Source organism: Pelobates fuscus, chromosome 7 (genome assembly GCF_036172605.1).
Source record: "Pelobates fuscus isolate aPelFus1 chromosome 7, aPelFus1.pri, whole genome shotgun sequence".
Classification (NCBI taxonomy): Eukaryota; Metazoa; Chordata; class Amphibia; order Anura; family Pelobatidae; genus Pelobates; species Pelobates fuscus.
The window spans coordinates 95,717,831-95,744,083 of record NC_086323.1 but is presented as its reverse complement, the minus strand read 5'-3'; the positions used below and the strand labels follow the sequence as shown (position 1 = coordinate 95,744,083).

Below are 26,253 nucleotides of genomic sequence, written 5' to 3'. Positions count from 1 at the left end.
TTAATATATATATATATATATATATATATATATATATATTTATATCAAAATACACGTAGAGCGAAATAATATATATCTATATATAAAAATATTTTAAAAAATTTTTATACCAATGCCGAAAGTATAGGGAATTTAATTTGCTAGCACTTTATTTAAAGCGGCACTGTCATGCCGAACTTACCTTTCCTCAATCTCTTCCTCTTCTCCCCCTCTCTCAGGATCTGTTATTCTTTTCTTCCTGTCTTCTTTAGTTTTCTTTAAAATCATAAGACAAAGTAGGGACTCTTTGTCTTATCGAGGATTTCTCCGCTCAGACCAGCGGAGGAGCAAAGTGTGCTTCATTTCCGCTGGTCAGAGCAATTTTCCCATGATCCCTAGCTTTCCTCCCTGTTCCCACAATGCTTCCTGTCAGTATTGCCGAACGTCCTGTCACTTAGACAGAACGCCGGCAAAACTGACGAATTGCATCCTAACAGAATGAGAAGAGTTTCTCCATTCGTGTTAGGAAGCAATTCGGTACTTTGTTCGTATCGGAATTTCATTCTAATGAATGAAACTCCGATCCTATTCATTGCTGCGGCTGCATCTTGCAGCCGCTTAGTAGATAACTCCCTAATTCCCACGGTATCAGGGAGCTATCTACTAAAAGGCTGAAAGACCTAAATTGGTCTTCAGCTACATTTACTAATACTAAGTAAAGATTACTTAGTATTAGTAAATAATATGCCCCTACTTGCTATACCGCGAGTAGGGGCATGTCTAGTAAGCAGTGAGCAGCTGTGGCTGCTCACTGTAAAAAAAAACACAAAAAAACTAATAACCCCCACCCCCCCCGTGTGGGGGTTAAAGATGGGGGGGACCTACTGTCCTCCCCCCTCCCCCCTGGCCCCGCGGTGGGTGGGGGCCCTAATAAAACAATAAGGGGTGGGGGACCTATTGTCCTCGCCCCCCCTGGCCCCCACCCCTGTGCGGTGGCCCTAATAAAACAATAAGGGGGGGACCTATTGTCCTCCCCCTGGCCCCCACCCCTGTGCGGTGGCCCTAATAAAACAATAAGGGGGGGACCTACTGTCCTCCCCCTGGCCCCCACCCCTGTGCGGTGGCCCTAATAAAACAATAAGGGGGGGGACCTACTGTCCTCCCCCTGGCCCCCACCCCTGCGCGGTGGGTGGGGGCCCTAATAAAACAATAAGGGGGGGGACCTACTGTCCTCCCCCCTAGCCCCCACCCCTGCGCGGTGGGTGGGGGCCCTAACAAAACAATAAGGGGGGGGACATACTGTCCTCCCCCTGACCCCCACCCCTGCGCGGTGGGTGGGGGCCCTAAATGAACCCCCCCCCCAAAAAGCATTCTATCCCCTACCTACCCCCCTCACACTAAAAATAGTGACACTAAAAATTTAAACTTACCATTTGACGTCTTCTTTTTTCTAAATTCTTCTTTCTTCAGCCCCCAAAAAGGCCAAATAAAAATCCATCATACCCGTCGCACTTTAAAAAAAAAAAAAAAAAGCGCAAAAAAAATTAATCCATGTTCACCCATGGAGGGCATGCCGCGTACTGAGCTCCGCAGGGCGGGTCAATTCCAAAGAACTTTCCCACGCTGTCTAAAATGACACAGAGCACTCTGATTGGCTTAAACCAACCAATCAGAGTGTTCTAAGCCTAATTGCAGGGCGGGGCAAGGCTTTATAAGCCTTGACCCGCCCTGCGGAGCTCAGTACGGCGTGCCCTCTATGGGTGAACATGGATTAATTTTTTTTTTTTTTTGGGGTATGATGTGCGACGGGTATGATGGATTTTTATTTGGCCTTTTTGGGGGCTGAGGAAAGAAGAATTTAGAAAAAAGAAGACGTCAAATGGTAAGTTTAATTTTTTTTTTTTACAGGTTAGTTATTTTATTCCCCCCTCACTATTTTTAGTGTGAGGGGGGTAGGTAGGGAATAGAATGTTTTGGGTGGGTGGGGGGGGTGACTAGGGGCTTGGGACCCCTAGTCACCTTGATGGGGCGGGGCTTAATTTAGGGCCCCCACCCACCGCGCAGGGGGGAGGACTGTAGGTCCCTCCCCTTATTGTTTTATTAGGGCCCCCACCCACCAAGCAGGGGGGGAGGACAGTAGGTCCCCCCCTTATTGTTTTATTAGGGCGCGCAGGGGTGGGGGCCAGGGGGGAGGACAGTAGGTCCCCCCCCCTTATTGTTTTATTAGGGCCCCCACGGTGGGGGCCGGGGGGGAGGACAGTAGGTCCCCCCCTTATTGTTTTATTAGGGCCCCCACCCACCGTTCAGGGGTGGGGGCCAGGGGGGAGGACAGTAGGTCCCCCCCTTATTGTTTTATTAGGGCCCCCACCCACTGCTCAGGGGTGGGGGCCAAGGGGGGAGGACAGAGAAAAGGCAGTGTTTACATTGCTGTCTAGTAACCCCTCTAGTGGCAGTCACTTAGACAAAATTAAATGGATCTGTATGAGAAGTTGCTGGTTGGGACAGCTTTATTCCACACATGCACAATGGGAAAGCATTGGATTGGCTGAGATCATTAAAACTGATAGCCTGGGCCCGCTGTGGCGAGAATGGTGCGGCGATGAAGAAAAGGGTAAGTAAACTACCTTATATCTACACCGAGAAGGAGATGGTCACCTACATATTTAATCCAGCACTATAGTGTTAGGAATACCAACATGTATTCCTAACACTATAGGGTTCCTTTAAGGCCAGAGTAGCTGAGCCTAAAGCACAGCTGGCTAAGTGAATGTCTCCAGTTCGCTTTTACCTTGAAATTTGAAATTCACCTTGAAATTTCACTGATTAACCTTGATAGTTACCTTGGTAAATACCTCTGATAAGCTAGTTGTCTATAATTGTTCTCATGATAAGTAAATCTAAGAAACTAATTGGTATTGCTGAATTATGTTCCTTTGTTGATTAGTCTGCTGGTACCTTGTGGGAAATGTTTTTCAATATCTGGAATGTCAAGGTTAATGATCACTGTGTCAGGAGCTCCAAAAATGTTCTTTGAACAGGGATATTGAAAGTAAAATGCAGTGATGTAGAAGTGGAATCTATATTTGGAGAGAAGTCACAGCTTTTGGGGGTTTGTGTCATTAGTTCTCACAGCCTATGTCAGCTGTAGACACCGTCTTGATTTCACTACTGATGTTGACTGACTAGTATGTCCATTCCAAACTTCTAAGCGTGACGGAGAATATCCTGTGAGCTGTCATAGTTCATATATGATCCATGTGGCTCAGGTTTATCCACTACACTAGGCATTGTAGAAAATTAAAATTTGAATGGAAAATTCAAGCCAAGGTAGCAAGTCGTGACTATAACGGAGTTGGTGAATTTCTCTAGATTAGCCATGTTTGCAAAGATGTTTTCTTTGGGATTTCAATTTAATACATTTCAGAGTTTAAAGGGGCACTATAGTCACCAGAACAACTACAGCTTAATGTAGTTGTTCTGGTGAGTATAATCCTTACCGTCAGGTATTTTCATGCAAACACTGCATTTTCAGAGAAAAGGCAGTGTTTACATTGCTCCTAGGGACACCTCCAAGTGGCCACTGCTCAGATGGCCACTGGAGGTGCTTCCTGGCTCAATGCTGCACAGTAGGCAGCACTGCCATTCAGCGTCCCCACGCTCTGCATGGGGACGCTGAATTTTCCTTATAGAGATGCATTGATTCAATGCATCTCTATGAGGAGGTGCTAATTGGCCAAAACGACATTTGGCCCCGTCCCCTTGCTGATTTTAGCCATTGGATTGGCTGAAAATCTGCAATTCTGATGATGTTACCAAGGGTGGCGTTGCGGAACCACGCAGCGCTGGAAATCAGGTGAGTTTTAATTGATTTTAAGGGAACTGAGTGGGGGGGGGGCATGTCACCTAAATGGTGGGTTTAGCACTATATACATGTTTGTGTTCCTGACACTATAGTGTTCCTCTAAATATCTCTGATAGAATGCAACCAAAGAGACTTCTGGATAATATAATATTGTTCTGCGCTTTTCACAAAAATATTCTCCTGTGCATTCTAAATATATATTTATATTAAAGGAGTACTATAGTGTCAGGAACACAAACGTGTATTCCTGACACTATATAGTTCTAAAACCACCATTTAGGTGGTTTGCCCCCGGTACCACTTGTTAGAAAGGTGTTGCGCTCACTTTTTTCCAGCACCACGCAGGGCTCCTCGCTTCTGGCCCTGCCACTGATCCACCTCTTTGGCTGACAGAATTATAATTTAGCCAATCACAATGCTTTCCCATAGGAATTCTGATTGTCTCAGCCAAGGAGGTGGGGGCGGAGCCATCTCCTCATCAGTGCATCCCTGTGGGAAATGTTCAGCGTCTCCATGGGGAGAGCATAAAGACGCTGAACGCCAGTGCTGCACAGATTCAGGAAGCATCTCTAGTGGCTGTCTGAGGAGTGGCCACAAGAGGTGTCCCTAGAGAGCAGTACAAATGCTGCCTTTTGTCTGAAAAGGCAGTGTTCACATTACAAAGCCTGCAGTGTTAATATTCCAGCAAAAGCATTTTTACCAAGTGCTGTGTAAATCTCTCCCTCTAGCCTTTTAAATTGCTTGTCCTCTTTGATTCTCTTTTGTGACTTCCCATGACACATCACATATGTTACCAGAATTTTTCCTACTTGTACTTGTCTCCTCTTGGCATCCCCCCTTACATCCCAGCCATATGCTATCTCTAGACCCAGCTGTGTCATGCAATCCACCATGTCAAATCATTGTCTCTAGCACTTTACCAATGTCTACATCAAGAACGGTCTAGACTGTCCCCACTCAATTACTGACATAGATTGCAATCCTTCATGCTTCCACTTCATTTCAAATATCATTAAAGAGACACTATAGCCACCCAGACCACTCACCTAATTGAAGTGGTCTGGGTGTAGTGTCCCTATTCGCTTAATGCTGTATTGTTACACATTGCAGTTCCAGATAAACTGCAATGTTTACATTGCAGCACTGAATCTGCTTCCTGCATCCAAACGGACCTTTAATCCGGTATGACGTTTGACGTCCTCCCGCTCTGCATGATTTTTCCCCATAGGAAAGCCTTGATTCAATGCTTTTCTATGGGGAGTGTAATGAGCGCTCAGCATTTGCTGCAAATGCGCATTCGTGCCCACTCGTCACAGGGCGGTGTAGGAGGCGGAGCCGCGACCCAGTGCCGAGGGATATCAGCGCTGGGGTAAGGTAAGTAAATTCAGGGTTTTTAACCCTTTATTCACATGGGGGAACTTGTATTTCTGGCACTTAAAGTATCCCTTTAACATTGATAATCTTTGTTTGGCTTTAACCCCTTAAGGACCAAACTTCTAGAATAAAAGGGAATCATGCCATGTCACACGTCATGTGTCCTTAAGGGGTTAAAGGATCATTATAGGGTCAGGAACACAAACGTATATTCCTGACCCTGTAGTGCTAAGCCCAACATTTAGGTGGCTTAGCCCCCCAATAAAAGTTTAAAACTCACCTTATTGGCGCGGGCTCCGCCCCCTTTGTGACATCATCAAAATGGCAGATTTTTAGCCAATCCAATGCTTTCCTATAGGTGCATCTCTATGAGGAGGTCCTGATTAGGGACCTCCCCAATCAGGACCCCCTCATAGAGATGCATTGAATCAATGCATCTCTGAGGAAATTTCAGCGTCTCCATGCAGAGCGTGGGGGTGCTGTATGGCAAGGCTTCTTATCTAAGGAGTGGCCACTTGGAGGTGCCCCTCGGAGCAATGTAAACACTGCCTTTTCTCTGAAATGGCAGTGTTTGCATGAAAATACCTGAAGGGAGGAATTATACTCACCAGAACAACTACATTAAGCTGTAGTTGTTCTGGTGACTATAATGTCCCTTTAACAATTTTGAGCCAGGAGCCTATATTACTATATGTTATAGATTTAAAGGTAAACTATAGTCGCCAGAACTACAGCCTAATATAGTTGTTCTGGTGTCTGTCTGTCCCTGTAGGCTTTTTAGTAGGCAAGTATATCTCACCTCGGCTGCATCCATAGGGCCACTGCACACCAAGAAGCAGTCACTATCAGGGGTCTTTGCAAAAGTAAGCAGAAAGGTACATAGGCACTTGAATTGTGCAAAAATATGTATAAAGGATCAGCGCTAATATACTAGATCTTACAAAGATAAATATAAGGCAGCACACCTGAAAAATAGGGCTCGCTCACAGGCCCTATAGAGTAGACAAAACTAAAAAAGGTGAAGGGGGAGGCGGCGCCACAGGTGAAATAAATAAAAATAAATAAATAAACCGGATTATAAACTATACAAGCACATATACAAGACACTATATAAGAGAAAATACTTATAAGATAAAAAAACAAAAAGAGTTTGAAATATGGATAATGAATAATAATCAAGAGTCCAATAGAGTCTATGCCTGATAAATGCAGCAAAACAAGTCCAAATAAAACCTTGTATAAGAAGTAAATCACAATCTTGTCAGGGGAAGTATTCCTCAGTAACGTACGGACATGGGATATTCGTGAAATACATATTAAAAAAAAATAAAAAGCCAATAATGGTGCAGTATATCCCAACAGGTACTAAGTACTATTTTTAGAGGTTTTATTTGGACTTTTTTTTGCTGCATTTATCAGGCATAGACTCTTTTGGACTTGAATTGTGTGCTTTCATTCTTAGCAACAACAAAAAAAACAACCTCTATATTGCATTTCTTTGCCATCAGCATAGGTGAGGTAATGTTAAAACTGTATAACAATTCTATTTGTGACAGCTCTCATGCTTGGCCATGGAGTAACATGAAACCAGTAATTGCCAAGCCTTTAAACTTAAATATTGCTGCCTTGCAGCTTCAATGTCGGTTGCACATGCAAAATTTACACCATGCAAATGTTAATGTTTTTGTGTAAAGTAGTCTGATTTCATCCAAATGCTAAATAAGAAGTTTACTATTATACATTTTAATGAGAATTTTACTCTGGGCATAAACAGGGCAATTTGTTCAACATGCGCAGTTCAAGCGGGTGCTGCAATGCAGAGTTACAGCTTTACACGTGTCATGTAAACAGATCTGAAATACTAGAGTCCTGTCTCTGTGTAGGTGTCTGCTGCAGATTCTGAAAGCTTACATCCTCTGCATGAACTAGGAGTTTTTGCTTCTCCAAACTGGAATAAAAAAATGGCTAGGATACTGGACATTTTACATAATATTTACATAAATCGGGACAGCACTGTTTCATTGCATCATAACCACTGCAGTAACTAAGGAGATTTTGGTATTTGAAAGTGCCTGTTAAAGCTCCAGAATATGGTTCATAATGTGATGACATCATACAATCTCTGTGAGCTGGATATATAGCTAAGTGACTCCGGTTGAAGCAGAAAATAAATAATTGAACAATTATGTGAAAGAGACAGGGGTATGGGAAATGGAAACTCCAGGGGATAGAGAATTATTTAGAGGACTTCAGCTATGTGGAACGCAAGAGAGGAATGGGAGGAAATTGTCACCAAAGAAGATAAGTGTGTGACCACTGCCTTGTAGGAGAATTGTGGATGGATTGGAGGAAACACCCAGACCCAGAGGAATATGTGACTACTGTCATTTGGGAAATCTCATGGAGAGAAGGTGTGTGTCCGTCCGTCCGTCCGTCCGTCCTATACCATACAGGTGAGATGATAGGGGAGGCCTATGAAAATCTGCCAGTCTGAAATGATGGAGGCAATAAAGAATTGCTAGTTTTGAATGAGTGATGTTACACTGGCATCAAATAAGAGGTGTGCTGAGGAACTAACTAGCTGCCTGGACTGAACTGAGCGAAGGGCAGAACTACTGTCAAGAAGAGAAGGGGAGCAATTGCAAAGAAGACAGTTTGTTACATATAATTTATCACCCACAACTTAATTTCTTTGGATATGTGTGTTTTTACCCTACTATAAACATTGGAATATCTGCTCTCTGGAAGCCCAGTAAAAATGATATTTGCCCTTTGTTAATGCAGCTGCCTTGAATAGGAGAAGTGAAACTGGCTCACTGTGCACTCAGTAGCAAAACTCAATCTTGAGTACTGGGACTTAAAAGCTCAGGAAGGAGGTCACTATTTCTTGTTCCTATTAACGTTGTAATCCTAATTTACAATCCATACCCTCTTCACTCAGTGTTTGGCCAGCTATTCGATTTAGTAAGCATTAAAGGTACTGTACTGGAACTGTCTACCATTGACTGAAAGCAGGCTCTTTTCTGTTTCCCTCACTGTTAGAATAGCACACATTACTAAATATACTTGAGACCTGCTCAGTAAATGCCAGGCATTTCCATAGATGCTCATGGACTGCATAGGCCACCTTTATAGAGCTTTTGGTGTATTGTTTTACCATTGCCGTCTACTGCTATTAGGAACCTCCACTTTTACTGTACTACCTCCACTTTACTGTCCAAGCTTGGTTAACTTCATATTTATAAAACTGGTTCATAAAAATCTGGATTGCAAAGTTCATCCACCAGTGTTATACAAAGTGTGTTTCAGCCAAACGGAGTCAAGTCATAGAAGATAGGGTCATGGCCTGGAAGCAATAAATTATTCATTGTTAGTTAGCAAGCCTAGCTCCTGTTTACAGAACAATAAACATGAACCCTTCTCCCTGAAGAAATCTATAACCTTTTTTGTTTTTATGCAAATACTAAATCGGAGTTAATTTCACATTCTCACTTGGCTACACACTATCTTCTTCCTTTCTTTTCCAAATCCGTTAACAGGTTCACCTAAATGGATAAATGTTCCTAAAGCAGCATATATGTTTTTCAAAATGCCAGATTTTAAATGCAATTTATGCACAAGCTCAATATCTTACCTTTTCTACATAGTGCCCTGCTAGGAAGTCCATGATTGCTGGACTACTACTGAAACAGCCACCCTCAGGTCTCCCACCCCTCTGTAGTGGGTTTGTAAGGACACTTGCTAAAGCACGGCAATACTCCTGAAGCACTCTGGCTTCACTGTCCATGCTTTGGCATTGGCAAAGAGTGATATTAGCCATTCTGAATAATTAAAGTGCTTGTAGTGACCCTCTCAATTAAAATCTTGGCATTTCCCAGCAACGATGATTACATTTTCTGCTCTTTAAACTTATTTTGTTTATATCATGACAGGTACGCTTTAAATTGACATCTCACTGAAGTGGTCTGGGTACATTGTCTCTGTCCCCCTTAGTTGCTGTCTACCTATTGGGAAAGCGTGAAAACCGCAATTTAGCAATATATGGGGTGTTATCCTGGAATATGGATTCCTCTGTCAATTTTTTTTTAGCCCCCCATGTATCATCTTTATGGAGGAGTATTTTATCTATATATCTATAGCTTAGTAAAATATACAAAGGAGTATTGCTTTCACATGAAAGTGCTAATTGTCACACCGCTTTTACATCAGACGGGCACTGCTAATTGGTAATTAGCCTAATATGAAACCTTTGAACCTGTTTATTTTTTTTTTTAATACGTTTATTAAAGCTCACACTGTGTAACAAAACATCTGACCAACCGAACAAAAATTTAATTTGCATTTATAATATCTTCCTATGTATGAGTTCCCTGAAAAAACAGATTTGATTTGTCCTCATGGGGCTATCTGTATCCATGGTGCTCAAATTCACCTGTTTAATATAATATGATCACATTCAAGTGTTAATTAGGGACTCTGTTGTGGATGCTGTTTCTATTTGAACCTAGTGGTTGAAGAATAATCTTTTAAGATGCATCATGTGCCCCCACATTATTTTGATCATATAGTTGGGATTGTTTCCACATGGAGTTTTCTCTCAACGACTCTATGTAACTTCCTGAACCTGTATTCCTGATCCTATAGTGTTAAAACCACCATCTAGCCAACCCAGGCAATGCTTTACCTCTCTAAATATAGTAAAATCTTACTTTTATTTAAGTCTGCAGCTGCTGCCCCTGACCTGCCTGCTTGCCTGACATAATCAGAAGTGATTCTCTGAACCAATCACAATGCTTTCCAATAGGATTGGCTGAGACTGGAAAGGAGGCAGATCAGGGGCAGAGCCAGCACATGTCAAACACAGCCCTGGCCCATCAGCATCTCCTCATAGAGATGGATTGAATCAATGCATCTCTATGAGGAAAGTTAAGTGTCTCCATGCAGAGGGTGGAGGCACTGAATGGCAGTGATGCACACTGTGCAGCTCAACCCCAGGAAGCACTTATTAGTTTAGCCATCTAAAGAGCTGCCAGTGGAGTTATCCCTAGGCTGTAATGTAAACACTGCATTTTCTCTGAAAATACAGTGTTTACTGCAAAAAGCCTGAAAGGAATGATTCTACTCACCAGAACAAATATATAGCTGTAGTTGTATTGGTGACTATAGTGTCCCTTTAATTGTAGTGATGCGAGTGTTTAGTTAATATCAAATCAACTAAAATGTAATTTAGAAAAAGAACAATGTATCTTATTTATACAGACTGATTTCTAAACACATTTATTGTAGTTAAAAGGGAGACTATAGTCACCCAGACCACTTCAGCTCAATGAAGCGGTCTGGGTGCCAGGTCCCTCAGGTTTTAACCCTTCACATGTAAGCATAACCGTTTCAGAGAAACTGCTATGTTTACATTTGGGGTTAAGCCAGTCTAGTGGCTGTCTAGTGAATTTCGCCTCCATCGCGCAGAGCGTCCATCGGAAAGCATTGAGAAATGGCGGTGGGGGCACCCTCAGGGCACTATAGTGTCAGGAAAACTGCTTTGTTTTCCTGACACTATAGTGACCCTTTAAAGCCAAGTTACTGTGAGTATTATTAGGGACTGACTTAGTATTGACCCGCAGACCCTCTCTCCAACTCTCGTGAGCCTGGTATACCGGTCAGGGTCTTGCAAGAGTTGGAGAGAGGACCGTCAGGAAACAAAAGTTAGCGTGTTCTGGGTCCCAGCCGCACGGTCTACAATGTTAGTTCCACCCAGGGTGGACAGCTGAAGTGGTTCAATTGACAATACATATAATGCATTAAGGAAGAGAAGGCAGGACTCTGCTATTCACAAGATATACCTCCAGTGAAAACATGTATGCTTTTTGTCATTCATGGTATTTCTAATCACAGCTTGCAGAAGCTGCAGTTATTTGGGCATAAGAAACGCCTGTCTTGCAGTATAGGGTGTGTTAAGTCAGGTAATATCAAATGTATTAAGTAGTTGGCCTTTTCAACAAACATACAGCCTGTTTAACACACACCCCCTCAGTAAACGGGAGGGAATTAATTAAAGATATTAAGGCAGAGCTGCTTTTAACCCCCTTAAAACCGGAGGGTGTACTATTACGCCCTATTCTAAGCGTCTCTAAATGCCGCAGGGTGTAATAGTACGCCCTCTGTTTTTTTCTTACTTACCCGGTCGCCGGCGATCGCGGTTGGAGGGGACTCCCAGGGAGCCCCCCACGGCACATCCGTCCTCCTGCAGCCCCCCCAGCCATATGAGAGTGAGGTCCTTGCGAGGACCTCCCAATCACATGGCCGGGTTAGCTGCCAGCTGCATTGTAATGAGTTAGTCCCCCTGCTGGCTGGAAATAAAATCAAATAACGTTAAATAAGTGTTAAAAAAAAAAAAAAAAATATATATATATATATATATATATATATATATATATATATATATAATATCAAATTACACGTAGACTGATACTGATTAAATATATATAATTATTGTTATATATTTATATATATATATATAATATAAAAAAAATATGAAAATAAAAATAAATAATTAAAAAATATATAGATGTTATTTCGTTCTAACTGTATTGTGATATTAATATATATATATATATTTATATAAAAATACACGTAGAACAAAATATATATATATATCTATATACATAAATATATACGTATATATCACTATATATATATATATATATAAAAAAATATTACAAAATTATACACATATTAATTCTACATGTATATTTATGTAATATTTTTACATAATTAGGTATCCTAATTAATTACAATTAGTGGGACCTACCTGAGTTAGGTCGGAGCATTTGGACTTTACATTGCCATTGGCAGGACTAATTGCAAGTCTATTTTATACTTCATATATTTTACTTTATTTTATTTTTCTTGCGTTTTTTTACTGCGTTTTACTGTATTTTACTCCAAATTGTGGAACAATAAAAGTGATTCTTTTGAGAAAAAAACACCAGTGGAAGTGTGGAATTCTGATCATTTGCTGACTGAAGGCTGTCCAAAAACAGGAGAGGGACTTCCTGTATAAAGAGTCCCAAGGCAACATCCATGAGAGCCATATGCTGTGATTTGGCTCTAGGCTTGTGAGTACCAGACTCCCACACTCATTACCATATTGCTATAACAGTATTATACTATGTTGCTTTTTGTATATTCCTTTTAGACATTATTGGAAGTGTGATTCACCTACGACATTGTATGTATTCTTAAGGGGTTAAACCTTATGAAAAAATTATCCTTTCATTGTAGAAGAAATGAGAGCAACCTGTTTTTACCAGCAGTCAGAGGGCATATCTGTATTAGCCGATAATCATGCTACTTAGACTTAGAGCAACATTCTGTTAATTACTTGTTTCTTTCAGTGCTAGAGGCTTGAGTAACCTATAACTTTGTAATGTATTCAGTCTTCTGCATCAGAAAAGGCTTTCTATCTGTTGCCACAGTTTCTATGGCCTATTAGTATTGTAAGGTACATGTAAGGCACTGGGGATTAGGAGACCTTGCAATTCCTGAAAGTATATAGAATTTGCCATATTACTCTGTCGGGTAATGAGCTCGTGTGGGATTCAGATGGGTGTGGTACAGTAGCATTTTCTTAGATAAAGCATCTTGTGTTTACTTGTTGACTGCTAATTTACTTTTAAGAAATTCTGTATATTGTGTCACTTTCTAGTGATGGGCAGCTTTAAGACGTGTTTTTTGTGGACTGTGTTTCCAAAAGAAAAGAAAACAAATGTAATATGAGGATTACGCAAAGCCTGTCAGCAGCTCAGTAGAGTAAACAAAGGCGTGAAAGTGATGCTCTGGAAAATAGCTTAGAGCTCCCCCTTGCTGATGAAAGAGCTACTTGGTTACAGTCTGGTATTTTAAATGATTGTCAAGAGACTGTCATAGGCACACAACTGCTATTATTAAGTGTTCTTGCATAGCAAGGCCACTTAATGTTATCTCACATATATATTATTATTCTTATTATAGCCAAATTTACCACCCTAACTCCTCCCACAGTTTTTACACTACATAGACAAAAATATACCAAAACGTGCGGATTGTTCCCGATTGGTGTGCTATTACTTTGTGGAACGTTTCGCCGAATGGTTCACGGAATATCGTCGTTCTCGAGGCAAAATGGGTCCCATTGGAATGAATGGCAAAATGTTCAAAGCTAGAGTGGGAGGTGACAAAAGCTGAAAAATCAGGACATGATTTCTAAACTGCCACCACTCCCTCATTTTCAAGCCCACCTACACAAATCTTATATCAAAATGTTCAGCTATCCCTGCTGCCACTAGAAATGTCCACGGCTAAGCCATAGTCCTGATAGTTTTCACAATATGACCATTTGTTTGCAACTCACGCCGTCCATTGACATTCATTGAAACTCCACTCTAGCTAGCTCAAATTTGAAGGGCAATTTCTAAATTGCGACTGTGCCTTCATTGTTAATATTTCAGAGACATACTATGCAAAATGTAGGTCTGGGTCTTGTGATTCTCACAATATAAAGCTCTTCGCTATAGGATTTATAGTTTTTAAAATACAACCGTTTGAAGATGGCAACCGCCAAAATACTCTGACCTGTGCCAGGCTGCAGCAGCAAGTGATGTCATAGACAGGGCCTTTTGCACCTGCTAATGTTTTTATAAATGTATGTTTTAATGTAACTGTGAAGCACTTTGGGCAACAACGTTGCAATTAAATGTGCTATATAAATAAATAATAAGTTACCCCGCCCACTCCAGTTGTAGACTACCGGTGGAGGCAAGAACACTTCACACAATTTCCCCAGAAATTGTAGCTTTTCTAGTTACTTAAGCTGCACTGACTTCATCGTCGACCTGTACAATGACTTTTTTTTTTTTTTTTTTTTTTAAACAGAGAGTTTGTACAGGATAAATATAACGGAGTCATAACATGCATATTGACTTGTATATTGGCTCTGCTGGAGCAAGAACAATGACAATATAAAGAGCTAATTATGATATACATGTTAAGGTGAACATAAAGTGATCTGGAGGATTCTAAAAAATAAAATAAAAAAAAGTTACATTCTAGAGCCAGGATGTGCAAATTTTAAACCGTATGCAGTTGTAAGACTAAAACTCCCATGATTATTTAAGTGGTTAAAGTACTGCTGCTACACTACTGTGTGGCTACCATTTGCCCATCTCTGAAATAGAGTAATGGGTAAATGATCACCATAACAATAGACTATTGAGATTCTTGCTGTAAAGTAATATTATTGAAGTGTTTACAGGGTGGGACACTGCAGAGGGAAGTAGAAACATATTTTCGTGGCCCATGTGTCTGAGGTGCACTGTGAGTGCAACTGTTTAGGTCGTTTTCTGTGGTTCCGGCTCGTGTGCTAGATGCACAGAATATTTTGGAGTGCTTGTAATTAAGTTGCAATGCATAGATTGAAATTTATTATAAAGCATCACCTAAAGGATCAGTTTGAAAAACACAAGACTCAGTGCTGTTCAGTTCGGTGGAGATGGGGAAACTGTTTGTTGCACTATTGTTATCCTGTATTGGCAATTTACATGTTTTATTGATAGTTTTGCATTTTGTCATATTTCATTACATAAATAATTTTACTTAGCTGAGTTTGTTTTGTGTTTATAGTGTGTGTGTGTGTGTGTGTGTGTGTATACATACATATATATGTAATTTATTTTAAAAGGCAGATTAATTTAAACATTGTACTACACGAAAAGTGACTTAATCTGTGTCCCATTCAGCATTTGGACCTTGCAGAGTCCTTTGTCAAGATCTCATCTTGAGAAATGACCCTGTGAAGACTGAAATGTTGATGCTACATGTAACATGGGTGATGGAATAAAGTCTTATAACATATAGCAAATAAGATCCATAATTGCCCCTATGTATTCTGTTTTGTCATATATTTTGCTAATTCGGATTGCACATGGGCAATCACAATTAGCAAGAGGGATAAGTAATGTGTTTAAAGGGTTAAAGCAAGGCATAAATGTTGGTTTAAAACTATCCTTTTCAAAGTGGCAATTGTGGAAGAAATAGGTCATTTTAAACTTGGAGCTGTTGCTTATCATAAATTCTTATGTGGTTTAGAAGGACAAAAACAGATGAGAACACCAGTGTTTTCCTTCACCCACCTTCTTTTGTCTCTCTCTCTGGCTCTGGATCCTCCCAGCCTGTGAGAGACGGCTGCTCAGGATTGGCCTCTTGTGTTCCAGGAGGAGTTAGTGAGATTGTTTGTCTTGCAGTGTGTGACATCACTCTATTTGTCTCGTTGTTGGAAGCTTTAAAGCTCAGTTGGGGATATGCAGTCGCAGGAGGCATGGCGTGGATTGTGTGCTTTAGCAAACATTAAATAGAAACATTTTCTCATACATTTTTGAACTGCTTCTCCTTGCATTTTTTTTCTAAAACGAAGGGATCTTGTTACATTTCTTTTTCACAGAAGCCTTAAACGGGTAAGCTGCAAAGGACACTGTGCTTTCTCTAATGTGCAGTAACGATGAGCCCAGCATTCGGAGCCATGGAAGTGGAGCACTACGCAAAGGGAGTTCTGCTCGAACCTTTTTTACACCAGGTCGGAGGGCACTCCTGTGTCCTTAGGTTTAATGACAAAACCATCTGTAAGCCCCTTATTCAAAGGGAGCATCTGTTTTATGAAACACTCCCTTCCGAGATAAGGAAATTTACACCTCAATATAAAGGTACGTGTGTATTATTTTGCAATTGAGTGCTTTTGATTTTTATATTTGCAAATTATTCTGGTATTACCTGTTCTTCCTAAAACTCTTCCCTATCGAAGTGGTTTTGGATTTCTTGTTTTTCATGTATTTCGATGTTGTCAGGGACAGGCTGTGATGCGTGTTTTGGAGATGCTGACTAAAAAGCATTAGAGTTTAGAAAAAAATTGCTTTCGGCCCTAAGTCGCCCGTAGGCACCTGTAGGTAAGTGCACCAGCTTCAGCCCAGCTTTTTAAAACATTCATGGTCTTAATAGCCTTTTGTAACTTTTTCCCTTCTACTTTTCTCTCATACCTTTTTGCATTTCTGTCCAGAGAGTTGGTTTAAACACCAACATATTTCAGTTTTCATTTTCTTGTCTATTTGTCTTGAATATTAAAAAAAACAAAAACTGTATGATTATTGAAAAGGATTGATCACAGTAGTGTGGTGCCCTTAATCTCTAATCTATCCTATATTTTCCTAGTTGTCTTTTATTTCTAAGGAAATTAAACTACAAGCATGTTTAAGTTGGGCTGAAAGTGAATCATCTCAAGTGTGCTAGGGGAATCCCAGACTTGGTAGTTGATTTTTTTTTTTTTTTCCTTTTTTTCTTTTCCTTAAATGACTTTGTGTAACCCAATCTAACAGTGATTCATTGGTTAAGAATCTTTTCAAGATATTGTTCTGTCTTCGAACAGTCTCAGAAAATATCATTCTAATCTCTGACATGTTTCTATATCTACAAGTGTTTATTTTATTTTAAGAAAAAGGTAGAATGTTTACATACGTCTGATTTTGTTTTTGTTTTTTAAGGTTTGCATATTGCAAATTTTTGGTAAGGATTTGCAAATTGTTACAATGAATATGTTAAATAATTTAAAACCTGCTTTTGTGATCTTTTGAATCTAAACATTTATTAGTTGTGTTATTATTTATGCTGCTTATTTTATTTTTAATGGTGGGTGGCCAGGGAGCTTTGGTCTATGTACACTGATCTCACACTGGGGTAAAACGATGAGGCTGTTTGCTGGCTGACTTGTCCCCATTATCCTTGTAGCCCTCCCTACTTTTTCTGTGCTTTAAAGCAGGTAATGTCAGAGCTTGTCCGCACTCCCTTACCAGCTACTGTAAGTCACAGGTCCGTGTTCAGCTCAGAAGGGCAATTTTCTACCAGAGGGATGTGAGCTTCAAGAAATCCTAGAAAAGAGGGAGATTAAGGACTTTAAAGACAATGTTACGGCAGAGACCGATAACATCTGAAACCTTTTCAGATATCTCAAAGACTGAAAAGAAAAAAACAAACCAAAAGCAGTTTATCAAAGACTGATACATACAGAAGAGGTGCATTTTTTAAGGCTATTTACATAGTATTGTAAGAACATGACGTTTGGCTTTGTTTTATGTGTTTTAACTCTCACTTTGCAACTTTATTGCAAATAAAACAAGTATTTTACCCTAGTAGTATAAAATTAAAAAAACTTTCATGATTTTCAGGAGTTGCTTTTTAGGCAATGTTTGTTATTTGATGTGTGTCCCCTGCCCCATCTTTCCTCCTTTTTTTTTCTCTCTCCTCCTCCCTCTCCATTTTTTTGTTTTGTATTTGTTTATTTTAGTTTTTGCTATGCTCCTTTCAAACAGATCCCTTGAAACCTTCACAGTTTTTGTGATTAACTTTAAATGCTTTTTTTTTTTTTTTGCTTTGCAATGCTTTACAATTGAAACCCTTTACTGGTGTTTCACTGCAAGATGTAAATAAAAAAAATGTTTTACATCTTTTATTTCTTCAGTACAATCAATAAAGATATTTATTTGGTTTCAATAAATATTTTAAAGAATTGAAATTGTCTCCTGTTATTATTTTGTCAATGTTGTGTTGTATTTAAAAAACAAATAAATAATATTTTTTTTTTTTTAAAAAGCACGTTTTAAATAAAGTGTCCCTAAACCTTTTTGTGCTAATATGCTGTGTTCCTGTGTCAGGTGTTTCTGTGTTTAGTTGTTTTGGCATTGTTAGGTTGGCAGATCATATTTGACCTGTGGCAGAATTTGTACTAAGGATTGGGTAAGAAAGAAAACAAACACACACTGTTCTGATGTAACCCTGTGTTACACTTAATCTAACACACCACTTTTTTATTTTTAAATGCCTCTATTCTCTACCCTCCCCAGGTGTGGTGTCTGTGAGTTTCGAGGAGGACGAAGATGGGAATCTGTGTCTAATCGCCTATCCCTTAAATGGGGACCAAGACAACCTGGAAAATTTAGATTATTCGGAATGCAGTGAGCCTAAAGGCAAACTGCTACGGTGGTCGAATAAAAAGGCTCTTATGTTGGAAAATGATAACATTACCAAGGAGAGAGTCCGGCAGCACAGAAAGGAAGAGAAAATGAAAAGGTGAGCTTCATTGATCATAAAAAGTTAGCCTGTTAGTGTTTTCTGCAAGACCATTTCATATAATCCTTCTCCAGTGTGAACTTCTAGCAAAGCTATCGATTGTGAATCATGTTTACCCCCAGCCCCACACCCTTTCATCCAGATAGTTGTTATGGCACATTTTAAGGAGGGATTGCTTTGTTTCAGAAGATGTGCCTTGTTGCTGTAAAACACTATGCAGTGTTCATGATTAATGTCCGTTTTAATAATGCGCATTTGTAACTATGCCATTCCACATTATGAGGTTTATACACTAACCTCCAAATTGTAGCAAATTGAAAAATAAAACTAATTACAAGATTATGGCTAAAATAAATACAGAGGAATTGGAGAATTTCTCCAAAACCATGGGTTGTGCTTAATTGTGCCTTTCACATTTCAGCCAGTTAAAGTTTGGACTTGGTGGCTAAACCTAAGAGTTTTGCCATTTTTACAGCATAAATGATTGGCTGTGCCAAACAATATCAAAAAGCATATAAAGTAAAAAGAAAAAAATGCATATAGATCATGTGAGAGAATACATCGCAGTAAATATTACATTATCAGTGTAGTGGTAAAATATCCAAATAATGCTTCTGTAAAAGAAACATTGAAGTCAATGGGAACTCCATAAAATGCACAAGCACTGCATATAGTAAAAACTCTTTCCACACAATACCAGAACCCTAAAATACCCCCTCCATAGTGGGTGGAATAATTATACTATGTCCGCATCCACCTGTATGTAAATAAAATTCTGTTTTGAAGGCTTTTCAAAACCACTCCGTTTCCCTCTTGACATTAGTTCTGAATTCCTGCACTTTTAGAGTAAATGGTTGTTAACTGATATGCTCAAATAATATTAATATATACATACAATGTTCGGTGGAGTATCTTTCTATTGAAGTTGAAATAGTTCCTGGACCAATATATGCTAGGAATAAAATATAAACAGACAAAAAATAGTGCAATATAGCCAATGTAAATAGTAAAGTGCTATGGTAAATGAAAAGACACTCATAAAAGCCGAGCCATAGAATTCGGCTCAGATTTCCAGCTTTGTCGGATGTAGAGGTACCCACTCCCTTCTTTATGCTGATTGATGATGACAAGCAAATTGATGTCCTCACAATGGTAAGTATAGGTGTAAAGTGCTTTATTGTAAAGTGCACATTGTAATTAAAATGTAAAGAATAGAATGAAATAAAATCAAGACCGTACAATTTTGAAGGCAAGTCCTTTTAAGTGCAAAACGCATTTCACCTCATAGAGGCTTCCTCAGTTGCTGGCAGCAACTGAGGAAGCGTCTATATGCGGTGAAACGCGTTTTGCACTTAAAAGGACTTTATACCAAGGACTTGCCTTCAAAATTGAGGAAGCCTCTATATGAGGTGAAACGCGTTTTGCACTTAAAAGGACTTTATACCAAGGACTTGCCTTCAAAATTGAGGAAGCCTCTATATGAGGTGAAACGCGTTTTGCACTTAAAAGGACTTTATTTCATTCTAATCTTTACATTTTAATTACAATGTGCACTTTACAATAAAGCACTTTATATTTGTGAGGACATCATTTTGCTTGTGATCATCAATCAGCATAAAGAAGGGAGTGGGTACCTCTACATCATACAAAGCTGGAAATCTGAGCCGAATTCTATGGCTCTGCGTTTGTGAGTGTCTTTTCATTTACTATTTACATTGGCTATATTGCACTATTTTTTGTCTGTTTATATTTTATTCCTAGAATATATTGGTCCAGGAACTATTTCAACTTCAATTGAAAGATACTCCACCTACCATTGTATGTATACATGTGTTTGCTGTGAGGTTTTAAGGGAAAACTCACTAAGGTGTTAGAGTATCTATCATTATTGGCATTACTCACTGGGATACTGTTATATATAATATATTGGCAAAAGCAATCCAGGCACTTTTAAACAATGTAAAATAAATCTTAGGTTTTATTGCACCTTTTCAAAATAAAAAGTCTCAAAACTTCCATCGGCACAAAAAAGTGCGAGTGAAAACACAGTGTATTATATTCCTTAACAGAGTATTCTCCCCCCTTGTGGACATGGTGAACCCTCAACTTAAGCGTGCAACCAACAGGAGGCTGCTGGTGTACAGTCAATGCTCGGTAACTCCCCCTAGAAGTTTGCGTTACAACTGGTTGCTAGGGCTCTGTTTAAAATGCAATTCCCCAAACACACTTCCTCGAACAGCAAAAGTGTTGCTAATCGTGGCATTTTGGGTGCAGAATAGCAACAATTTTGTGGATCGAAATATATTAAGTGTGAACTGAAATTAGACCGCGTGAAAGGTAGAAACTGGCAAGCAGGGGATTATTGAATGTGTTTGTGTATGTGTGTATATATTGATATATTTAAAATAAAATTTTAGTTATTTAAAAATGCACACGTGTATGTGTGTATTTAAATAATTGATAAAATTTAAATGTACTTCAATCTACTGGCATTTCTTGCATTTTTGTAAAATCTCAGGTTTTGGAGGTTCTGCATTGAGCTTTTGATGAACTCTCTCAGCCAACTTAACCCATGAGCTAAACAAATTTTGTTTTGTTTTTTGGTACATTTGAATTGACAGAATATTACAATTGATATTAATACACGTGTCTTGTGGTAGTTAATTATTTTTAATGCTCAGTATGGTAGTTTAAAAAATGGTAAACAATGTGTCTGTTGTAGTCATCCCATTTTCTGTTTATTTTCAGTCACAAATTGGAGGAGGAGTTTGAATGGTTAAAGAAATCTGAAGTCCTATATTACAGTGTGGAAAAAAAAGGGAATGTTGGTTCACAATTCAAGCACAACCCTTGGAGTATGAAATGTCACCAGCAGCAGCTGCAGCGTATGAAGGAAAATGCCAAACACCGAAACCAATATAGTATCCTTTCATTAAACCATTAAAGTACAGACATGTTGTTTAGCACAATGTAACAATTCAATTTCTCTGCATACTGTTGGACTCCAGCTCACATTGTGCTGAGCTAGCAAATCCGCCTATTCACCAAACAGCAAGCTGTGACTTGAGAACCAACTTGCTATACTTTAACTCTGCTGAATTTGTTATTTTTCCAGTTCAGCTATTTCGGCTTCAATTTTGTCTGTTCTCAAGTCAGCAGAGTTTGCGGTTTGTGTTTTATTTATTTTAATCTTCCCCTCCATCACACCTACCCATCCCTAAAAAAAAAAATACACCCTGCCATAGGCTTCTTAAGGGTGAACATGGTTTCTCACATAGTTGGGTATAATAGTTATTATAAAGGCCATGTCGGAGTGTTAAATATTATCCTTACATATTCAGTCTATTTACATCCCCCTGCTGCATGTACCTGGCACTTACTCTCCATGTGTATTTGTATCTAGAAATATGCAGTGTCCGTTCTTTGAGTGTCACACCCCTGTGGTCTTACTACAGCTTTGCATGTGCTTGCTTGTCACATGTCTTAGTCTAACACAAGATCAGTGCAACCTTTACAACATGAGGCAATTCTTGATGTCCCTTGATAAACACTTATCACCTGGATGCCAGATCCTTTTTCCTATAGTCTTCTACATGACGTAGTTGCTGGCTGGTCACATATTTGTACTAATGTACTACCCTGATGTAATGTGAACTTTAAATATCACCGCTTTTTTTTTTTTATCTGTGCGTTCAACTTGTTAAACTGCTAATTATATGTAGAACCCTATTGAGGCTTAAATTTGCTGTAGTGCTGTTTGTGTACCTGCAGCTTTCTGATGTTAATGCATCAAACAGGATAAAAATGAATTGTAATATTTGAGTAAGCTATTAATTACTGCCATCTTCCCAAACACATACAAATATAGGGTCTATTTACTGAATACAGAATGATGGACAGTGGACATACGCATTGCAAATGTTAGGCAAGGAAACTTGCAATTCTCATATAAGTTTTTCATATTCCCGTTAAGTTAATATATTGTTTGTCGTCTGTGGCATCATAAGTTATACATTTTGCACATGCTAATTTCTAGACTGAATTTCTGCAGTTTTTCTAAATTATTTAATCTCCTTGTTTTATTGGTCAAAGGCTTTCCCTATATAATTTGATCATGGACATTTTACTGTTCATGGTGGGCAAGCTAATCTGTGTGATGATGAGGTTTCTCAGGTTTATTGACCCTTTACACTACATGTTCTACGTGTACCTAGCAGAGTTCCCTTCCTGTAGCAAAGGTGACACAAATGTGTTTTTAATCTGCTTATCATATCTTAAGAAGTCTGATGATGAGACATGTACTGATAGTGAAAGCCGATTAATTTTAAATGCCCTGAGTCACTTCCAATGTTCATCTTGTTCATTTGAAAAGAAAGCGGATGTAGATAAACTCCTGCCTGAAACTTATCTTGGTAAAACCACTTTGTAAAATATGAAAAGGTTATTTGCCAGGCTTTGTATGTCTAACATTCTTTTCTGACAAAAAAAAAAAAAAAAATGAAAATGGACATTCCAATTATTTAAAACTGATATTTAAAATGTATTAACAATTTCCACTCAATAATGTAATCCATCAAATGCTTATGCACATCACATACATTTTAGAACTACCGCACTATAGCAGAATAAATCACTGACGAGAACTTCATTAGCAAGTATTTAATGCACATGCAGCCAGCTGAAAACATTTTAGGTTGTGCAGTCAGGATAATTTCACATGTTTGGTAGCAGCCCTTCTCGTGGGAGAACACATCCTGTGTGTTTTGAAAGTGGTCACATTCTGATAGTACTCAACAAGAAATCCATCCAAACTTAAATAGAATTTTGGGTGGGGAAATAAATAAATTGGATTCCTTAACCAATCAGAATTCATACTTTTGGAAAACCTCACCTGCCGATACCAAGCACCGTGTGTCCTGGATCTGAAGATGGGAACTCGGCAGCATGGAGATGATGCAACAGAGGAGAAAAAAGCTAACCAGATACGCAAGTGTCAACAGAGCACATCAGCAGTTATTGGGGTCCGGGTGTGTGGCATGCAGGTGAGTTTCTGATACCAGAAAAGCAAGTGTCTTGTTGCCAGAGATTCTGTTAGAGCGGTATTGCTTTCTGTGTATAGTGCAGATATCACCAGCTTAATACATAATTAAAGGACCGAAATTTTACATTTTCATATGTCTTTTAGGAAGTGTTTGTTAATATAGCAACATTTAAAAAGTCATAGCAATGTTTTTCTGTGTGTTTGGCAGGGCTTCCTCCAGCGGGGGAGGGGGTGCTAAATGTTAGAAGTAAAAGTAGAGATATTGAGCACAGCATTATGATTGATACTGGAATATCAGAATTTCTGTTTAGTTTTGGCCCATAGCACTTATTGTCTTTGGCCAGGATTACGCTTTAATGTCTAGAGATTGACTGAGAAAAGTGAGTGGAACGTCATGCCAAAGTCTAGTTTATTGCTAAAGATTAATTATAATGTGGGATATAAACAATATTGAAATAGGGACACCCAACCTGGAATATCTAAAATGTGAATTGTAAAATGGGCCCGTCTTCAGTTAATTGATTTATTGTTTATCATCAACCGATGATTTTTTTTTTTTTTTTTTAATCTGGCAACCTAAAAACTTTGGTCCTAGCGCTGCTAATTTATAGTAGACTGTTTCATAATAAATTAAGCTTCCATGTTCGGCTGTATATTTATTCTAAGAGCTGTAGTTGGTTATTGCCTTCATAGAGCTGTAGATTTTGCTATGGTGACCTTTCCTTAAAGGAATATAAATGTATTCCTGACACTGCAGTATTAAACTAACCATTTAGGTCCCATGACCCACTTTAGATTGCAGTAAAAAGGTGTTAAAACGCACTGGTTTTTTTTTGTTTTTTTTGCCTTGCCTGTCTCTCCACAGCTGTCTCCACCTCTATGGATGAAATCCTTAATCTTGATAATCTCTGCCATTCCAATGCTTTCTCATAGAAAAACATTGGCAGACTATTGAGCATGCGCAGCAAAGTGCTGCGCCAACCAACATCTCTTCAGAGACATGCATTGAATCAATGCAAATTTGTATTTGTAATGCTGTAGTGTTCCTTTAGTGCACTATTGATGCCCCAAAACTATCCTCTCATCTGTATTTACATCCGATAAGAGGATTCTTTGCAGCCCTCTTTAGGTGTCACCACTCAGTTAACAAAGAAATAAACGCTATAGGCACCCAGACCACTTCATCTCAATGAAAGTGTCTGGGTGCAGCGGCCCAGTAATTTAACCCTGCAATTATAAACACTGCAGCTCTATATAAACTGATGTTTTACTGTAAATGTACAGTGCAAAGATGGCTGAACCAGGAATTTCCAATTTAGATGTTTTATAATTCCTTGTTTGATTATTTGAGACGTAATTTGTTTTTCTCTTTGTTGAATTTTAGGTCTACCAGACAGGTACCGGGCAGCTTATGTTTATGAACAAATACCATGGCAGGAAACTTTCAGTTCAGGGTTTTAAAGAAGCACTTTACCAGTTCTTTCATAATGGCAAATACTTGCGCCGGGAACTATTTGAACCTGTAATAAAAAAACTGACCGACCTTAAACTGGTTTTAGAAAAACAAGAATCCTACCGATTCTATTCCAGTTCACTTCTTATTATTTATGATGGGAAAGAATTACCGGAGGTTCACATGGACTCGGACCCAGAAGATTTAGATGATCTATCAGAGGAATCATCCGATGAATCAGCTGGAGCATATGCATATAAACCCTCACCTAATAAGTCCACCGCTAGCACTGTTGACATTAGAATGATTGACTTTGCACATACAACCTGCAAATTTTACGGGGAAGATAGCATTGTACATGAAGGCCTGGACACTGGCTACATTTTTGGACTTCAAAATTTAATAGCAATTATTAAAGAAATAAGAGATGAAAGCAGCGAATAAAGGGTATAATGATTGCATCACATGAAGCACTATACGGACTGTTTATATTCCAGTATGATGACCACTTTGTGGGCATAAAAATCATTACAGGATCCGAGAAGGCCTAGCCACATCGGAGAGACTTGTTCTAAAAGAGGGCATTTTCTTGCAGCTCTGCTGGAAGGAGCACTGATTAATAATGTTATTTATTTGAAATATTTCTAAAACATTCCATATTTGATGATTCAAATACCTCTGTTACACCTGTGTGTTTGTGTTCCAATAAAATTCCTTATTTTTTTCATTTTATTTTATTTTTTGTTGTAGTGGTGCGCCCTTGCATCCGTGGAAACTGAATAAGCTAATTTCCACATAATACTGCCTTTTGCTAAAAGGTTATTTTTTCCCCTTCAAACAACAATGTTTTTGCACATTGTCAAGGATACAAAAACTAAATAATAGTAAAAAGTACAGAAAAAATAGCATTCATATGTTGCGTTCTACTGGACAGCTGTTTTATGTAGGATTGTAAATTTGTTTTAATTCAGTATAAATTTCCTTTTTCTTTACTGGGCAAAGTCCCTGGTTACAAGAGCAGTTGAACATTATAATAATGGATGATATATGATTTCATGAAAATGTGCCTTCTATCAGCCAGAAATCATAAAAACCAAATGCTAGTTGGATTATCCATTAAAACAAATAGTGGTTAAAACTGGTTGTTCAATTCTCACGAACTGTGGCCCATCTGATTTGCACATTTTGTTTCTCTTAAGATATCATTGCAAACCAAATACATCTATTTTGTGATACAATGCGATATGGGGAAATTGTAAAAATAAGCAAAAATCTAATTTGTTACAATATTTAAGGGATATCTTGGTAAACGTCTGACTTGGCTAGAGTACAAAAATGTGAATACAGGCAGTCCTCGACTCATTTGTGCTCCTATTGTAGCCCAATTATTGAGTTAGA

At 38.8% G+C, this 26,253-nt stretch overlaps 1 protein-coding gene across 2 annotated transcripts in view; it reads left to right on the top strand.

Moving 5' to 3' along the window:
* Positions 1-25,582, top strand: part of IP6K2 (inositol hexakisphosphate kinase 2) — a 30,764-nt gene extending 5,182 nt beyond the window's left edge. The window contains exons 2-6 of one of the 2 annotated variants that reach the window (XM_063426220.1): positions 15,690-15,948; positions 18,136-18,361; positions 21,110-21,282; positions 23,228-23,403; positions 24,787-25,582. In XM_063426220.1, coding sequence (XP_063282290.1) covers positions 15,747-15,948; positions 18,136-18,361; positions 21,110-21,282; positions 23,228-23,403; positions 24,787-25,299 — 1,290 coding nt within the window. In that variant the 5' untranslated portion in view covers positions 15,690-15,746 and the 3' untranslated portion in view covers positions 25,300-25,582. Of the gene's footprint in view, positions 1-15,504; positions 15,949-18,135; positions 18,362-21,109; positions 21,283-23,227; positions 23,404-24,786 lie in introns of those variants that run through there. The other variant, XM_063426218.1, reaches the window with a different exon arrangement.
* The last annotated feature ends 671 nt before the right edge of the window (positions 25,583-26,253 follow it).